The 18,218-nt window shown below is 38.2% G+C and overlaps 1 protein-coding gene across 1 annotated transcript in view; it reads left to right on the forward strand.

Annotated features, from left to right (window-relative positions):
* The first annotated feature begins 362 nt into the window (after nucleotides 1–362).
* UQCR-C1 (Ubiquinol-cytochrome c reductase core protein 1) overlaps nucleotides 363–18,218 on the forward strand; it is a 258,580-nt gene continuing 240,724 nt past the window's right edge. Inside the window, exon 1 of the mRNA XM_090403677.1 lies at nucleotides 363–478. Within this exon, the coding sequence (XP_090259803.1) occupies nucleotides 416–478 (63 nt within the window). The 5' untranslated portion in view covers nucleotides 363–415. The remainder of the gene's footprint in view (nucleotides 479–18,218) is intronic.

The raw sequence follows: 18,218 nt of genomic DNA on the forward strand, positions 1-18,218 counted from the left end.
CATTAGTGGGGTTATTTATTTTTATTCCACTTATATTAGAAGTTCGATGTAGTGGTTGAGACAGTTGTAGGTATCCTCCCGCGATGAGTCTTCGGACTCCTTGGAGGTGTCAGGAATAATAATAATAATAATAATAATACTAATACTACTACTACTACTAATAATAATAATAATAATACTAATACTAATAATAATAATAATAATAATATGTTGTGCAGGCCTGCTATACTGGAATAAAAGGCATTAGTGAGGTTATTTATTTTTATTCCACTTATTTCTACCTTCTCCCGTAGATCAGATTGACTGTGCTGCCACCTTTTGTATAATGTGGTAGGGAAAAAAAAGTAACTAAATACATAAATTACGATTTTGCGAAGCATGCGTCGTTGTAACTTAAATTAGCCGGCAAACAGATATGGCTACATTTAGAGCTTTGCGGTTTTCTACAAATTTTGCGAAATCATTGAAACCTGTATATGTGAGTTTTCTGTTATTAATTAATCCAGACATAAATATGTTTGCATAATATTATGATATCAGTAAGTAAATGGCAGATTTACTGAAATCATTAATTGTGTGTAATCTAACATGATAGGACATACGTGAGAATGTATGTATGCATGTCCTCTTTAAACTGTTTTTAAAGCCGTTCATCTATTAAGCCTTTCTTAAGGATATATATATATATTATGGAATAAAATGCAGTGTGTCGTATTCTCTGGTATACTAATTGCTGGATGAAATATCCAATGAAATTATTGATAACTGAGTAACAGTACGTTTGACTTACGTAAAATTAATTTCAAATGGGGGTATATCTTAATTCCGCTCGCCCTGACGTTCTGCGAACATCTACAGTTCATATTATTGCATTTCATCGTTTATTGTTGAGATTAAGTTATTATAGTTATATCCGTATTTTAGTAAACATAAATCAGTTGTATCTTTTATCCCATGAAACTTGCTAATAAATTACATTAAAATAGTTTCTTTATTTCACAAAAAAGTTCTATAGAGTTGTTTCACATAGAACATCGTTTGTATTTGCCTGGCATGTGCATTCTTTTTTTCATACTTGGTTTAGTGTGCTATGGTTAAGCAACCAATGCCGGATTGATTAAAAAAAAAAAAAAATCCTCAGTTTGCATCATCAGCAAATAGCTGGATATTCTTTCTCAGGTAATTTCCGATATCTTTTATTGACAAATTAAATCACAGAGGTGCAAGTACAGTTCATTATTATTATTATTTGACACCTTCAGGGTGTCCAAAGACTCATCGAGGGAGGGCACCTGCTCTACAACTCTGTCTCCACCACTCAATCCACCAACTGACTGCAACTATACCAACTCCATCAACTGCCGACCACCTCCACTAGTATTTCCACAGACAATCACAAACATCCATACCCACGGCGGGGCATGGATGCATGGATTCGAAGCCACAGCCTTTTGGCTGGAGAGCGGACATGCTTCGAATCAAACCTGGGCCTCCTGGGTGACAGCCAGGTATCCTAGCCACTAGACCACATGGGATTCAATGACACGCTAGTGGTCAATTCTTCTGGGATTCTACTCTGCCATATATATTACTCCTTGATGTTTATCCATGTCATAAACTTCATATTCATTCCTCCAGTTTACTTTAAGGATCCATGTAGTAACCTCTCAGATACAGCAGTAACCTGCAAAGTTCAGCACCACTGATGTAGCTATTTATTGTATCCAGTTTGACTGTCGTTATTCAGAAAAAGTGAGAAATGAAAGACTAGACCTTTAGAAACAATTATTCTTACAGATATTAATCAGTCAGGTGGATCAAGTCTTTTCAAGGATAGACCTCCCTTTCCCAAATTTGTTCTGCCTCTTACAAAGTATTTTATTCCTGTCTCCTCATTACTTGAAATTTGGCATTGATTAACTTTTTAAAATTGGTCAATTCGCAAGTGTATCATTCAAATGAAATGATAGACGAAACAATGACTTACTTATTCCTTCTTCTGTTGTCTTTCTACCATCAGCTTCCACTAAGATTATTCTACCATAATCGTTCTTCATTTTACTCACCATCTAACAAAACAACTCTTTGGGGGTTTCCTTTGGCCTTCTCAGCTTATTTCCTGTCATGATTTTGTTGGTCTCACTGTGCTGGTCACCTTATTGCTTGTCTTTTGTGTTGCTCATGGGTCTGCTGATCACCTTTCTCTTTATATTACATCCAGAACATTTTTTTTTTTATGCAGCTCCTACTTAATGATGCTACTCATCCATTTTAACTCCCACTTGATTTATCTACAAGATGCATTATTCAAACACCCCTTGATCAGTTCTCCTGTACTGCTAACATTTTTCTCCTTGTGTTTTCTTATGTCACAATACTTTTTACACTGCTCCTGTTTGCCACTAGCTGTGTATTCCAGATATATCCCTTAACTGAAAATTGTACATACCTGGATATCCACTAGGGAATATTCTGTGATTACTGTTTCTACCCTGAGATAAAATGACAGCTTTGTATATGGACAAATCCTTTGATGCTATTGCAAATCCAGTAATCTGAAATTGCCTGTCTTCTCCATAACATTCTGTTTCAGGTAATTCTCTCTTAGCAGCTGTAGCCTGCATATATTGAGCTGATTTGCTTATTCATGCTCTCTAGCTCTTCCTTTTCATCACTGGTCTCTAGCAACAACCAAATATGTTTTTGTTGTTATCTTGGCCAGCCTGGTTGACCGAGTGATTAGCGTATCTGCTCTCCAGCCAAAAGGCTGTGGGTTCGAATCCTACCATGGGCATGGATTTTTGTGATTGTCTGAGGAAAATACTTGTGGAGGTAGATGGTGTTGGTGTATTTGCAGTCAGTTGGTGGATTGAGTGGTAAAGATAGAGTTGTAAGGCAGGAACTTATTTGCTGGTATGTGAGATAGATTTTTATTATTATTATTATAATCTATCTCACATACCAACAGATAAGAAAGAAATGAAAAGAAGACTAATGATGATCACATTTTTGTATAAACTTTTTCTGTATAGCGGTAAAGACCTTGTCGGCAGAAACAGATTGGGTGACAAAAAGCTAATGACAAAAGCTAAGCACTTTTGCCCTCACACAGCTGGAAGATATGTAATTTATATTCAGGCTGAGCAGATTACTTAAGTTCTTTGAGACTGAATTTTATTTATTATTCCTCAAGCTTTTTCATAATGTGTTCCCAATCAGCTGCAACTCCCAACTCTTATAGAAAAATGTCAATTAACTTTTTTTTTTTTTTTGAAATTCTGCAACAGCTAGGTATTACCTGGGCTGCTCTACATCATTTTAGAAATTTCCACATTAAAAAAAAACATACCTCATGCTATATAGCATTTTTAATTAATACATTGTCTTGTGTTTAAATTTGTATGCCTTAAACCTCCTTAAAAATCCTCTCTATCTCACAGCTACACTGTTTCAGCTGTGAATCTCTCTATAGTTACTTCCATGGTTACTTCTCCACTGAACTGGCAACCACCATTCCTCTTCTTTCTGCCTAGCATCCTTTTTCACTGCTGCTCAATCACAGAGCCTACTTCTCCTTTTCCTCTGTATTGAACAAGCTTCCTCATAAAGTGTTCCCAAACAACTGCAACCTCCAACTCTTCAAGAAAAATGTTAATAAGCTTCTTTTCCAACTTCACATATACTCACACATGGCACTAATGTGTTTATAGGTTCTCTGATGTATGGGATCAGTTAAATAAAAAAAAATTAAAAAAAAACTAGATAGCAATGACCTCTTTCTAAACAAATCATATGTCAGATATTCATTCCTGAGACATGAACACATCTGGTTTAAGTTTATTTTTTCTTCTTCTCCGGTCTGGAAAAGCTTATGGCAGCCTCACGATACATTATTATAATGCAATAAAACGCAATGCAGGAAATTATTATTCACACACCAACCATTATTTACCTCTCCTTTAACTCATTCACCTACAAGGCACCACTCAAAACCATCTCTGGCAACCTATTCACCATCTTGTAAGCAAAATATCCAGTCATATCCCTTGCTAACTATGCTTGTACACAGTTTCCATGTGTGACTCATTGTTTTCTCACTTCCTGCCATGTACTGAAAAGTCTTCAATGCCAATCCTATAAAATCCCTGTAGTAACTTATATGCTTGTATCGTGTCTTCTCTTTTTTGCCTATCAGCTAGTTTTTGAAACCCAAAGCCCTTCCATCTATTCTCATAGGGAGTATTCCATATACTTGCCATAATCTTTCACTCATCTCTGGATACTCTCGACCTTCATTCCACTGAATCGGGATGATCAGATCTGCATGCAGTAGTCCACATGTGGCCTTATTAAAGCTCTATAAAGGGAAACAATAACTTCTCTACTCTAGCTTGTTAGTGTGCTCTTCAACAACTACATAATCTGACATGCTGTTTTGGCTACCTTTGCTATATGCCTTCTGAACTTCAACTCCCTTTCCACAGTTACCTATAGTATGTTGTTATTATCATCATCATCAGATCTCCATGGAGTCAAGTGACTCATCTTGGGAAGTACTACTCACATGCACAGCTTATCATACCTTGACTTAAATGCATTCACCATCTCTGTACCCACCACACTTTAGGACAGTATATTTCAATTTCCTACCACTCTCCATGCAAAAAATCTGTTCCTAGATTTTTTTTGTCTACAAGCATTCTCTGAAAAATCTCATCAACATTAATAATCTGGTAATTGCCTTTTACTAACTTATATGTCTCATTCATGCCTCCCCCCCCCTCCTCTTCTTATCCACTAGGTCAGTGGTTCTTAATCTTGGCAGTAGCACCCTGGGGCGGGGGTGCTTATCATTATAATACCACTAAATAATAAAAACAAAAAATTCCGTATTTAATCTAGCATTCCTAATTATGTTGTATATTTGGCAACACTGTTCAGAATATTGTATGTCTGGCAATACTATTCAAATTTATTCGCTACTTATTTTTTAGAATTTTTACATTGAAAGTTAAGTAATTGGGTCTGAATTTTCTACATAGAAAATAATTAATTTGGGCTAATTTTAGCAGAAGCCACTACTTTTATAAGCTTTATCTGCTAATGTTTTCCTAACGTCTCACAACCCTGGTTTGCAGTTCACGTCTAGCCCATGGTATTGTGTGGCGTACTTCGTCGATATTGTGTAGCACTGTAGCCTATTAAAATGAGTGAAAAAAGAAAGTGTAGTCAATATTCAGGTGAATATTTAAAATATGGAGTTATTCCATTTATAAATAATGAGCAGTTACCAATGTGCTTACCATGTGAAAAAACTTCCTCAAACAAAGGAATGAAACTTTCAAGAATGATCGAGCATTTAAGCATCCAAATAAAGCAAAAAAAGATGTGGAGTACTTTCTAGAAGTTAAGACTAAATTTAAAAATCGTCCTGGCCTTAAATGGTTGGTTGCAAAACAAAGTAACCCACAAGAGAAGGGACTTGATGTGTCTTACAAACTTCCAAATTAATTGCCAAATGTGGAAAGCCACATACTATTGGCAAAACTCTTATCTTACTGGCTATAAATGAAGTTTTAGATATGATGATTGGCCCAGGTAAAAATAATGACATCACTTACTCTCAGCAATAGTTTAGTATTAATAAAAATTGATGAAATGGCAAAGGACATTGAAAAAACTTTGTGATGATTTAAAAACCATAAAATTTTCATTGCACCTTGATGAGACAACTTTACCTGACAACAATGAAGCTTTGTTAATGGTCTACGTGCGTTATATAAATACTAATGAAGAAATTATTGAAGAGTTTCTATTTGCTGAACAACTGAAAATTGATACCAAAAGTTCTGCAATTTTTAAGGTTCTTAAAGTCTTTTTAATGCTGAAAACATGCCTCTCACAAATATCATTTCATACATATGCAACTGATGGAGCACCAGCTCTGATTGGTCGTCACTGTGGATTTATAACACATTTAAAAGGAGCAGTTTCAAATATCTTTACAATTACTGCATTCTTTATAGACAGCACTTTGCTGCTAAACATCTTAACGGTGGACTACATAAGACTTTGGATGATGTCATTAAAGCAGTGAATAAAATAAAAGCCCAGTCATGAATCTTATTAAAGCAAAGGGAATTATAAATGCGTTTATCAGCAAATTAACATTCTACAAGTAGAGCATTGCAAGACGAGATTTTCTGCATTTCCCAAGTCTACAAATAATAGATGATGATTTAATATTAGATACAGATTTGGATTGTTATTGTTCCCATCTGATACTGAAAGAAGCCTTGATGATCAAATTCAAAGACTTTGAGTTTAAAATACCTGATTGGGTCATAAATCCATTTGTTTCTGATGTCACTTCTGTTCATCCAAATTTGTGTGAAGAATTTATTGACTTAAAAAATGATTTTGATGTGCAAGTACAATTTCAACAGCATGGGTATGAAAGATTCTGGCCAAACATGCAAGAAATAAAATTACAGCTTTGACAAGAAATAAAATTACTGCTCATTGCTTTTCCTTCTTCATACTTGGTCGAGAAAGGATTCAGCTTTGTGTTGCAATTGTTAGCTAAGCAGCAAAATATATTGCAAATAAGTGAAGGAGGAGACTGGAGACTTTGTTTATCGAACATTGAACCTGATATTGAAAAAAAAATTAGCAGGATTTCATCAAGCTCAGGGTAGTCATCAATGATTAGCTTATTAAATACAGTAAGTCAGTAAGTTTACATCTTTTTTGAGTGAAAATTAATTTGCATCAGTCATTAATTTTTAATTAACTATTAGTTCAAATATGTTGATGGTAATTTAGTTGACTAATAATATACCATATCTTATTGAGTCATTAATCTAGTGTAATGAGTAGGGGGAATCAGGCCATACAAATAGTTGAAAGGGGGCACCAGGCAAAAAAAAAAAGGTTAAGAACCACTGCACTAGGCTATGCAATTTGCATTCTCTTAATCTATCCTCATACTCCGCATTCCAGAGACCAGAAACTTAGTCTCTGAACATTGTCCAACAACTCAGCATCATTTTGAAACGTAGGTAATCAAATCTGTGCACAGTAATCCATATGTGATTTGATCAAAGCCTTGTATAGTGGAATCATAACATCCTTACATCTACATGTCAGTGTTCTCTGTATCATTCCATTAATCTGCTGTGTGTGTTATCCTCACAATTTTTGCAAAATGTCCTTGAAATTTCAAGTTTTTCTTATCTGCCATCACCCCCAAATTGTTCATCTCCTCTAAGATATCACAGCCAATCCTATACTCCTCATCCCATCTTTGCTTACCAAATTTTAAAACCTTACACTTTGCCACGTTGAACTGACATCTCCACACACTCACCCATTCAGACAGTTTATTCAACTTCTCTTACAAGGCTACAACATCCGCTTTACTAATCATAAATCTCCAACTCTGTATCATTTGCAAACAATTAATCACCATTTAGCCCCTTCGAATGTCATTTACATACAAATTAAACAACAATGGCCCCCAAATCAGACCCATGGGGAACCAAACTAGTAACTTTCTTCTTCTGTGATATTGCTCCCTATACACAACCTACTGATCAGACCTGCTTATCAGATAGCCAGTTCTCCAATTACTGATCTACCATCCAACCTATCTGTTCCAGATTAGTTATTAGCTTGTCATGTGGCAATCTGTTGAAGGCCTTTGTAAAATCTTAATATACATTGGTGTCCAAAATTTAAGGATGATTGTTTCTGAAGATTATAGCTGCAAATTCAGGCAAATCAGCTTTTGGCAATTTGTATAACTGATGATTTTGAGTAGAAAGCAGGTACACATTCAAATTTTTGATTGAAAATTCGAATTTGAATTTTCGATGGAAAAAGGGACTGACTGGTGAATGATATTGCAACGACATTCTTCAACATCACGTTTGATTGTTCTATGGTGCTGTAGATGGAGAATTCATTTTTAAGGATGACAATGCCACCTTACACGAGCAGTAGAGATAATTCTGAAGACCTAGGATATTAATCGAATCAAGTGGCCAGCATGCTTCTCAGATCTCATTTCCTTAGAACTTGTTGGGATGCAATAGATTCTGAGGGAGCAGTTGGTCACTTTGACTCAAGAACTCCTGAATCACTTTGTGCTAAGCATAGTACAATGTTGTGAGAGCTGCATCGCAGTTTAGGATGGACATATACCATACTGAAATGTCTCTCTGCATACTTTTCTGTAAACACTGTACATGAAATTCTTAACTACGTCCTTTCAAAATTTGTAACTTTTGCCAAAAGTGTATTGCAATTTAATTTGTGTGAAATTTATAACATTTTTTGTGTAATATAATTTATTAGCATACTGGCAATAAATTTATCTCCATGTTTGGCAGTGGTCACGAAAATATTTTCCTGTACAGGTAAAAATGTAGTTTGTTCTTAGCTTTCGATCACCAGTGTACTACTGTATATGCATCTCCCTTGTCCAATGTATTCGTTACCTTGTTATAATAAGTAAGCAGATTACTAAAACACGATCTTCCTTTAGCAAGACCATGCTGTCCATCAAAGAGAATTCTGCTGCTCTGAACCCAGTTCTGATTCCTGGTCCTCACTAGCTTCTGTAACACATTGGCCACAACTTCAGACAAGCAGATTGGCTTATAATTCAAAGCCTTAATCCTCTCTCGAGCCTCCGTAGGTCAGTCAGTATAGATTAAGCCCTTTGGTCGGAAAGACCTGGGTTCGATTCAGTGATGTGAGGAACCTTTATCTGGTCTCTTTCGACAAAAGGTGAGTTAGCCAGTCTCATACGGAGGTAGGGGAAACTTTTCACCCGGAAACTCAAGTTTTTTGTCCCCCAGAACAGGCAAACCAGCCCTGTGAACACATGCTTCTACAGAAATGGGACGCCTCCAGGAATAAGGAATAACCACCTGTTCTGTAGGATTTCGGTTCTGAATGTCTCATGGTAAAAAGTGTAGGTCTACACATGTAAATTAGGATAGGATAGACTTATTTTACCTCCTTTATGAAGTGGAACAGATTTGTTCTCTTTCCACCCCTGTTGGACTTGGGCCACTTTAAGACTCATGTTAAAAAAGTAAGTTAACCTCTCTACTGGCCGAGGTGGATGAAATAGTGAGACCAACTTGCACTTCTTATCCATGTTATTCAATAGGTGTTACAGAATCATATCCAGATTTATCTGGACATACATATACGTCCTGGCTGGTTGGAGTGTTAAAGCTGTTAACTCCCTGGAACATTTCCTCAGAACCTGCAGTGATATACCATCAAGTCCCATCTCCTTATTGACATCAACTTTACTCAATTCCTTATATACCTCCTCCTCATCACTATCAGTGTTCTTCTCCCTTTCCCACTGCTTTCAGGTGCATTTTTACTTTTGCAAGGATGGAAAATACTTGAATGAACTGTTCATTTAATAAATTAATTATAATTAGCTTATGATGATACTGGTGTCGAGGCTAGCTGGTGAACGGATGTGCTATCGGAGAGCTCCTGAGAGATTTGTGTTATTTGTTGATTTATTGGTGTTTTGGATTCAATTTAATGGCTTAAGTGTTTAATTTTGGTATATTATTGGAGCTTTATTAGCGTGGTTAGTGTACTAAAGTGTTTTATAACATAATCTATGTCGGGAAGTCGCCGCTAGATGAATTCGTAATGTGTAGTGTTCGTGCAAGCTCCAGATAAGATAAGTATCATTTTCAGTTATCGATACAAATTACTTAATATTGTGTAGTTTTGTTTTGTTTGCCTTGCGTATTTTAGTGCGTCTATTTTTGGTGTGTTATAACGTATAATTTGACAAAACACGTTACAGATAAGTATGGCACCTGTGCGAAGGAAAATGGCGGCCAGTAATGAAGGTTCGCCATCGTTATTAAAGAACGGTAGCATAAAAGAAATGAGTCAGTGTACTAGCTGTGAAATGTACGCTTTGCGGAGTGCGGTCGGAGTGTGGTTAGATGATAATAAAGGATTGAATGTGTGTAGAAAATGTAGGGAGAATGCGGAATTGAAGTGTATTTCGGATCGTGAGTGTGATATTTTTGTCAACCTTCAGAATGAAGGAAATAGGGATATGACAAGAAACGGCAAGGTTGTACATGAAAATTGTGAGAGTGTGAATGTAGAAAGTGTGAATGATAGTATAAATGGTTTCTCAGAGAACAAAAAAGATGAGATAGATGCATTGAGTGAGATCGCGTTGTTGAATAGTGCGATAGAAAGAGCAAAACAGCAGCTAGAGTGCATGAACAAAAGTAGACTGAATGAACCAACCAATAATAAAAGGTATGACATTAAAAATAGACGTATGAATGTGAACATGAACAAAATGAAGAATAGAGTGCTGTATGGAGACTCGTTAGTACGAGGTGTGTTAGTAGAGGATTTGACAAAATCGTACCAACCTGGTGCGACCATAAAGGACGTAACTGCGTCTATTAGAGAGCAAAAGGAAAGGGTGAAAGAAATGATTGTTGTGGCAGGTACGAATAATTTGAAAGGAGATAAAATGGAAATGATAGAAGACCTGAATGAATTGTTTGAGGTAGCAAAAGAAAAGAGTGAGAGAGTTAGAATGATTAGTCTTTTGCCATGGTATGACAGTGAAATGTTTAAAAGGAGGGCTATAATTGCAAATGACTTTATGCGTGGGTTATGTATGACGAGTGGTGTGGAATTTGTGGATGTGTGGAGTGAGTTTGATGGGCAAAAGGATCTATATAAGATGGATGGCTTGCATTTGAATGGTTACGGTGTAAGAAGACTTGAGAAAGTGTTGCTGAATGTAGTGGATGTGCAAATTCAGGGAAACTGGATTTGTTAGGGGGGGGGGGGAGTAGAGATACAGTCCTTATGGAGGCAGTTGAATGTAAGAATGAATATAATGCCAGAGCAAATAAGGACAACAAATCTGAGTGGGATAGTTAATATAAGGCATCAAGGTAGGGTTGGGGCTAATGGGGGTCTTAAATTCATGTACACTAATACTAGGAGTATTAAGAACAAGAAGGAAGAGTTTTTGGCCATGGTTGGCACTTCCAGACCACAGGTTATAGGTATTAGTGAAACATGGCTGACTGTAGATGATATAACTAGTGGGATTGAATGTGATGGGTATAGTGTGTTCAGGAATGACAGAGAGAATAAAATGGGGGGAGGAGTATTGTTGATGATAGCTGATGAGCTACAGCCAAGGAGAATAGAAGTTGAATTGCAGGATAGAGAAAAGAGCACATTTGAGGCCATTTGGTGTGAGATTGTGGCTAGCAGAACTAAATATACAATTGGGTGCTGCTATAGACCAGGTGATGGAAAAGATGGTGGTGACAGTATGCACAAGCAAATAGAAGAAATGGGTGGAAGGAGGGTGATTATTATGGGATATTCAACTATGGTCGCATTGATTGGAGTGAGGAGAGGACACACGGGAGGAAGGAACTGGATTTTATGCGGTTATTAAGGGATAACTATCTGCGACAGCATGTAATGGAAAATACTAGGGGTCAGAGAGTGCTTGACCTAGTAATTACATCTGAGGATTTGGCTGTAACAAATATGACCACATTGCCACCAATCGGTGAGAGTGATCATAGGGTCTTAACTTGGGAGGTGGCTAAAGGTGTAGAATTTTCAATTAAGACAGGGTACATGTGGAATTATCGGGCTGGAAAGTATGACAAGCTTAGGAGTTTGATTGGTTCAGTGCCATGGCATGTACAACTGCAAGGACTAGAAGTTGATAGTGCATGGGAGGTAGTTAAGAAGTGCTTGCATGAAGCAATGGCTGACTGTATACCTAGAGTCCGAATAATAAATCAAGTAGGGGTTAAATGGATGAATAACACCATTAAGCTTGAGTTGCAAAAAAGAAACAACTATGGAGGGAATTTAAGGAGAAAGGTGACCGGCAGGCACATGAACGGTATAAAGCGCAGGCCAGAAGGGTGACGAGTGTGGTAAGAAAAGCAAAAAAGGATTACGAAAGAACATTGGCCATGCAGGCTAAAGAGAATCCTAAACAGTTTTTTAGATATGTACCAAGTAAAAGGGAAAATGTACATGGCAGATTGATTTTAAAGAATGCCGATGGTAGGAGGTAACTGAATCAGTTGAGATAGTTGAGTTACTGAGTGAGCACTTTGCAAAAGTATATCATCCAGGTGGTGACATTGCAGAAACGAATAAACCAGTAGATTATACGGGAATTGTGGTTAATGAAGTGGAGGTGAGTAGTCTATTGCATAACCTCAATGTCAATACTTCTGTGGGATTGGATGGTATACCAGCTCGTGTTGTACGAGAAGCAGCTAAAGAATTGTCAGTACCCTTGACCATTTTGTTTAATTTGAGTCTCGGGTCTGGGTTAGTCCCGAGCGGGTGGAAAGAGGGGAAAATAGTTCCACTGCATAAAGGTGGTTCCAAGACTGCTGTTGTAAATTACCGACCGATTAGCATATCAGGAATCATTGTCAAGGTCTTAGAGAAAATAGTCGAGAGGAAAATACAAGATTGGATAGAAGAAAATGGGATACTGTATCGGGGACAGCATGGTTTTGTGAAGGGTAGGTCATGCCTCAGTAACTTGCTCACGTATTATAACACAGTGACGGCTGAACTGGATAAGGGTAATGGGTTTACGGTGATTCTACTGGACCTTGCCAAGGCCTTTGACAGGATTCCACATGGAATTCTAATCAGTAAATTGCAGCATATGGGAATGGACATAGGGTTGGTGAGATGGATAGGAGGGTGGTTGACGGAGAGATATCAGAGAGTGGTTTACTCGGGAGTAGAGTCCACAAGATGGCCTGTGACTAGTGGTGTGCCACAAGGATCTGTTCTTGGACCACTGCTGTTTAATTTGTTCATAAATGATATAGGAAATGATCTGAGAGGAACAGTTCGTTTGTTTGCGGATGATGCAAAGTTGGGTAGGGCAATAGTGAATGCAGATGACGTCAAAATTTTGCAGGATGATTTGGATAGATTGGAGGTCTGGGCTAAGGAGAATGGATGTCAGTTTAATGTGGCAAAATGTAAGGTTATGCATTTTGGGGTGAAAAGATTGGTGGCAGTTTACTGCATTGGTGGAATCGTGCTCCAGGAAATTGATGAGGCACGAGATTTAGGAGTGTTGGTAGATAAGGAATTGAAATTTAGGGGACACATTGCAAAAGTGACCAAAACAGCTCATCAAATCACTTGGTTGCTGAAGAATACGTTGACAAGCAGAGACAAGCAGGTTATTGTTCCTCTGTATCGAGCCTTGATAAGACCCCATCTAGACTACTGTGCTCAGATTTGGTCACCTAGATTTCTTCTTGATGGGGAGGAGGTGGAGAGGATCCAGAGGCGAGTGACCAAGATGATAGCAGGTCTGTGGAATGAACCGTATGAGAACAGGTTGAGGATTTGTGGGTTGCAAAAATTGGTTGATAGGCGGAGGAGGGGAGATATGATTGAGACATTCAAATTACTGAAGGGTTTCTATAAAATTAATTCAGAAGATATTTTTGAGAACAGGGCTGGTTGTGGGAGGACTAGGGGACATCCATGGAAACTGGGCAAAAGTGTGGTTAGTAAAGGTGTTAGAGCTGGGTTCTTTACTTTTAGAGTAGTGAATGAGTGGAATGCGCTCCCTGAGTCTGTGGTGGATGCTGTGACAGTGAATGAGTTTAAGGCGAGATATGATAGATACTGTATGAATGTCAAATAGTTGTGATGAATATGATTTGGGGCCTCTCTCGATGAGTCCAATGACTCCCTGGAGTTGCCCGTAATAATAGTAATAGTAATAATAATAATAGTAATGATACAGTGGTCACGAGTCGCATATGGATAGTACAGCAATATCTTATGAAACCAACATGAAGCTATTGGTTATAATTTTTTTTTTTTTTTTTTTTTTTTTTTTTTTTTTTTTTGTCTGTCAATTGCATGTGTTCTCCTGGCTGGTTTGCCTGTTCTGAGGAATGAAAAACCCGAATTTCCAGGAGGAAAACCCCTCTACTTCCATATGAGACCAGCTAACTCACCTTCAATCAAAAATGACCAGATATGAAGACATGAAGGTTCTTCATGTCTTAGACGGGAACTGAACCCAGGTCTCTTCAATCAAATGGCTTTATCTATACCGACTGATCTATGGAGTCTCTACTACTCATTTAATACCTCTACTATATCTTCCTCACTGTTAATCACTCCCTGTTATCACTGGCCAACTTCATTCATCCATAATCATTCTTTCTTCTACTTGCCACATAACTCCCTAGGATTTCTTTTAGCTTCATTTGCTAACTGTTGCTCATACTGCACTTTTGGTACTCTTACCAAGCAAGTCACCTTCCTTGCTTGTTCTTTGTACTCCTCATGTAACTGACTATTGCAACTCATCTTGTGCTGCTTCCACAATGCATTTTTGCTTCCAGATTGCATACTTCACCTCTTCAGTCATCCATTTTATACCTACCTGATTTAATTTCCTGGCATATGGAATACATTGTTATTGCCTTTGTCAGATAGTTCTTGAGTAGGGAGCAAGCAACATTGATTTCCTTCCCATCCAGTTAATCATTCCATGATAATGCTACAAGCCACCTCTTGAGTTTGTCATAATCACCTGCCTTATAGTTAAACATATAACCCTTTCTCACAGAAGTTCTGATATGGCTGGCCACCACCACCCAGGTGATCACTTTCACCACCTGGATTAGCCACTTCATTTGAAATATTTTCTGATGAGATAATCAAATTCAAGATCCTCTTGTTGCCTCATTTACATACTGACTGGGATAGTTGTCTCTCAAAAACTCATTCTCTTTAGTTCCAGATACTCTCTCTTCATTGCAGTCTATTACCATAATTGAAATCGCCCATAATGATTACCCTGTTTTTTTTATTAGTCAGACCAATTCTCCTAATAATTTCCTTCTCACTGCCTTCCATATTACCAGGTCTGTAGTAACACCCTACTAAATGTTTCATCATTAAAACACTTAAGGAATAGAACAACGTAGTTAAGAATATAAATTAAATTAAACTTTAATAAATATTTTCCGATATTTCGGCAATGTCACATTGCCATTTTCTAAAGGAACTTACAAAAAAGTTACGTGCACGTAGGCACAACACAGAAACTGGGAATGAAAAGATGAAGCTATTGTTCTCCTAACAGTCCTGATGGTGCCCTCTAGCGGGCTAAGTAGGTGTTCTTGGCCGTTGGGCTGAAGGTCTGCAGATGTAGGCCTCCCAAATTTGGGGCAGTCGCATACACCCAAATTTGTTGAGGTTTGGAGAATTTCTCAGGGCTGAGGCTGATTCCATAAAGAGTCTTTCAAATTTGTATTTGCTACGGTGTATCACTGTAGCTTTCTTCCACCGTATTCTGTGGCGTGTATCCAGAGCATGATCCGCAAGCCCAGAATGACTGTATTTGTGAAAACGGATGTAGTCCTTGTGTTTCGAAATTCTGATATTCGCTGTCCTGCCTGTTTGGCCAAAGTAAGACAGTTTACAACTGCAAGGGACCTGATAAACACCAGGTACGTCTAGGGGAAGTGGTTGGTCTTTAGTGGAGCGGATAAGGGATGCCATTTTTCTGTGAGGTTTGTAACAGGAGGTCAGGTCATGTTTTTTTTTAAGATTTTGGTAATCTTTTCAGAGGTGCCTCGGATGTAGGGAATGGTGATGGATTTAGAGTAATCCTTGTTGTGGGGGGGGGGGGATCTGTGATTTGTAGGTTCTAATATTTTTTGGATTTTTTTGGGGGGGGGGGGGTAGCCATTGGCTGAGAAAGTGTTGAGGATGTGATTTAGTTCAGTGTTTAGGGCCAAGTCGTTTGAACAGATTAGTTTAGCCCTGTTGTATAGTGTTTTCACTACTCCATATTGTTGTGAAGGGGGGGGGGGGATTGTTGGTGAATGTATCTGCCTGTATGGGTGGGTTTTCTGTAAACTGAGAAAACCAAGGATCCATTAGGCTGGCGGGTGACTAGTGTGTCTAGGAAAGGGAGGCTGTTGTTTTCCTCTTTTTCCAGAGTGAATTTGATTCTGGGGTGTTGGTTGTTTAAGTGTGTTAAGAAGGAGAGAAGTGTTTCAGAGCCATGTGGCCAAATAGCGAACCATAAAGAAATTGGCCAATTTCTTTATGGAGACCTTTGAAGAAAAAGCCTTAGCCTCTGCCTCAGAAAAACCAACCATATGGCTTCGCTACGTTGATGATGTGTTCACTATTTGGCCACATGGCTCTGAAACACTTCTCTCCTTCTTAACACACTTAAACAACCAACACCCCAGAATCAAATTCACTCTGGAAAAAGAGGAAAACAACAGCCTCCCTTTCCTAGACACACTAGTCACCCGCCAGCCTATTCACCAACAATCCCCCCCCCCACAACAATATGGAGTAGTGAAAACACTATACAACAGGGCTAAACTAATCTGTTCAAACGACTTGGCCCTAAACACTGAACTAAATCACATCCTCAACGCTTTCTCAGCCAATGGCTACCCCCCCCCCCCCCAAAAAAAAAAAAAAATCCAAAAAATATTAGAACCTACAAACCACAGATCCCCTCCCTCCACCCACAACAAGGATTACTCTAAATCCATCACCATTCCCTACATCTGAGGCACCTCTGAAAAGATTACCAAAATCTTAAAAAAACATGACCTGACCTCCTGTTACAAATCTTACAGAAAATTGGCATCCCTTATCCGCTCCACTAAAGACCAACCACTTCCCCTAGACCTACCTGGTGTTTACCAGGTCCCTTGCAGTTGTAAACTGTCTTACTTTGGCCAAACAGGCAGGACAGCGAATATCAGAATTTCGGAACACAAGGACTACATCCGTTTTCACAAATACAGTCATTCTGGGCTTGCGGACCATGCTCTGGATACACGCCACAGAATACGGTGGAAGAAAGCTACAGTGATACACCGTAGCAAATACAAATTTGAAAGACTCTTTATGGAATCAGCCTCAACCCTGAGAAATTCTCCAAACCTCAACAAATTTGGGAGGCCTACATATGCAGACCTTCAGCCCAACGGCCAAGAACACCTACTTAGCCCGCTAGAGGGCACCATCAGGACTGTTAGGAGAACAATAGCTTCATCTTTTCATTCCCAGTTTCTGTGTTGTGCCTACGTGCACGTAACTTTTTTGTAAGTTCCTTTAGAAAATGGCAATGTGACATTGCTGAAATATCGGAAAATATTTATTAAAGTTTAATTTAATTTATATTCTTAACTACGTTGTTCTATTCCTTAAGTGTTTTAATAATGCATAACCAACGTATAAGCCTGTCTATGTAATTGTTTCATCCTATCTCCACTTCACACCATATTGCTTCAAAACCACTGTCAGTATTTGCTCCTTGCATCTCCATCCTAAGGATGCTTAAGGGTCAAAGCTGTATAACTGAGAAGAGACCTCCACATAGCCTTTAAAGAAATGCAGAGAACCAAACAGGGTTCTGACCTAATGTCCAATCCTCACCTACTTGTGGTGTACCCTGTTAGGTATTTACCTGGATACTGAACGAACAAGGATGGGCTGGAATTTTGGGATTTAGCCAACCAAGTTGTATTCTTATTGGCTTGAACCAAAATATAAAATGATGGTACAACATGACAGAATTTTATTCCAGCTGGAGCATTGCCTGGTTAAACAAGTCCCCCCCCTCTATTGTTTTCACCACGGAACCAGGACAAAAAGTGAAAAGTCAGCTACTGAAACAAATCCTAAAACACACCCCAACTCGACATTACCAGAGTTCAAGATCGGTACTATCGACATAAGAAGCCTGAATGGCAAAGAAATGAAGCTAGCTGAGGAATTGGATAAGTATCAGATCAACATAATAGGGGTGACTGAAAAAACAATGAAAGACAAACTGGTGAGATCTTTCAGAGCAATAAATACAAAATATTATATTCAGGCAATGACAATCAAGGAAAAGGAGGAGTAGCCATAGTATTCAACACTAAATACTAGGCTAATCTTCTTGACTGGCAGGCTGAATGATGTGGGCAAATATCAGAATGGGGGAACTACATCATCATCAAATTCCTGACATATACCCTCAAGGGGTGTACACGATATGATAGTACATGAAAAATTTACATCATTTACTAACTTCCTATCTACAATTTTCCTCCAAATCAGTCTGTTACTTG

Source organism: Typopeltis vanoorti, chromosome 2 (genome assembly GCF_054136105.1).
Source record: "Typopeltis vanoorti isolate ZY-2024b chromosome 2, IOZ_Tvanoo_1.0, whole genome shotgun sequence".
NCBI classification, from domain to species: Eukaryota; Metazoa; Arthropoda; class Arachnida; order Uropygi; family Thelyphonidae; genus Typopeltis; species Typopeltis vanoorti.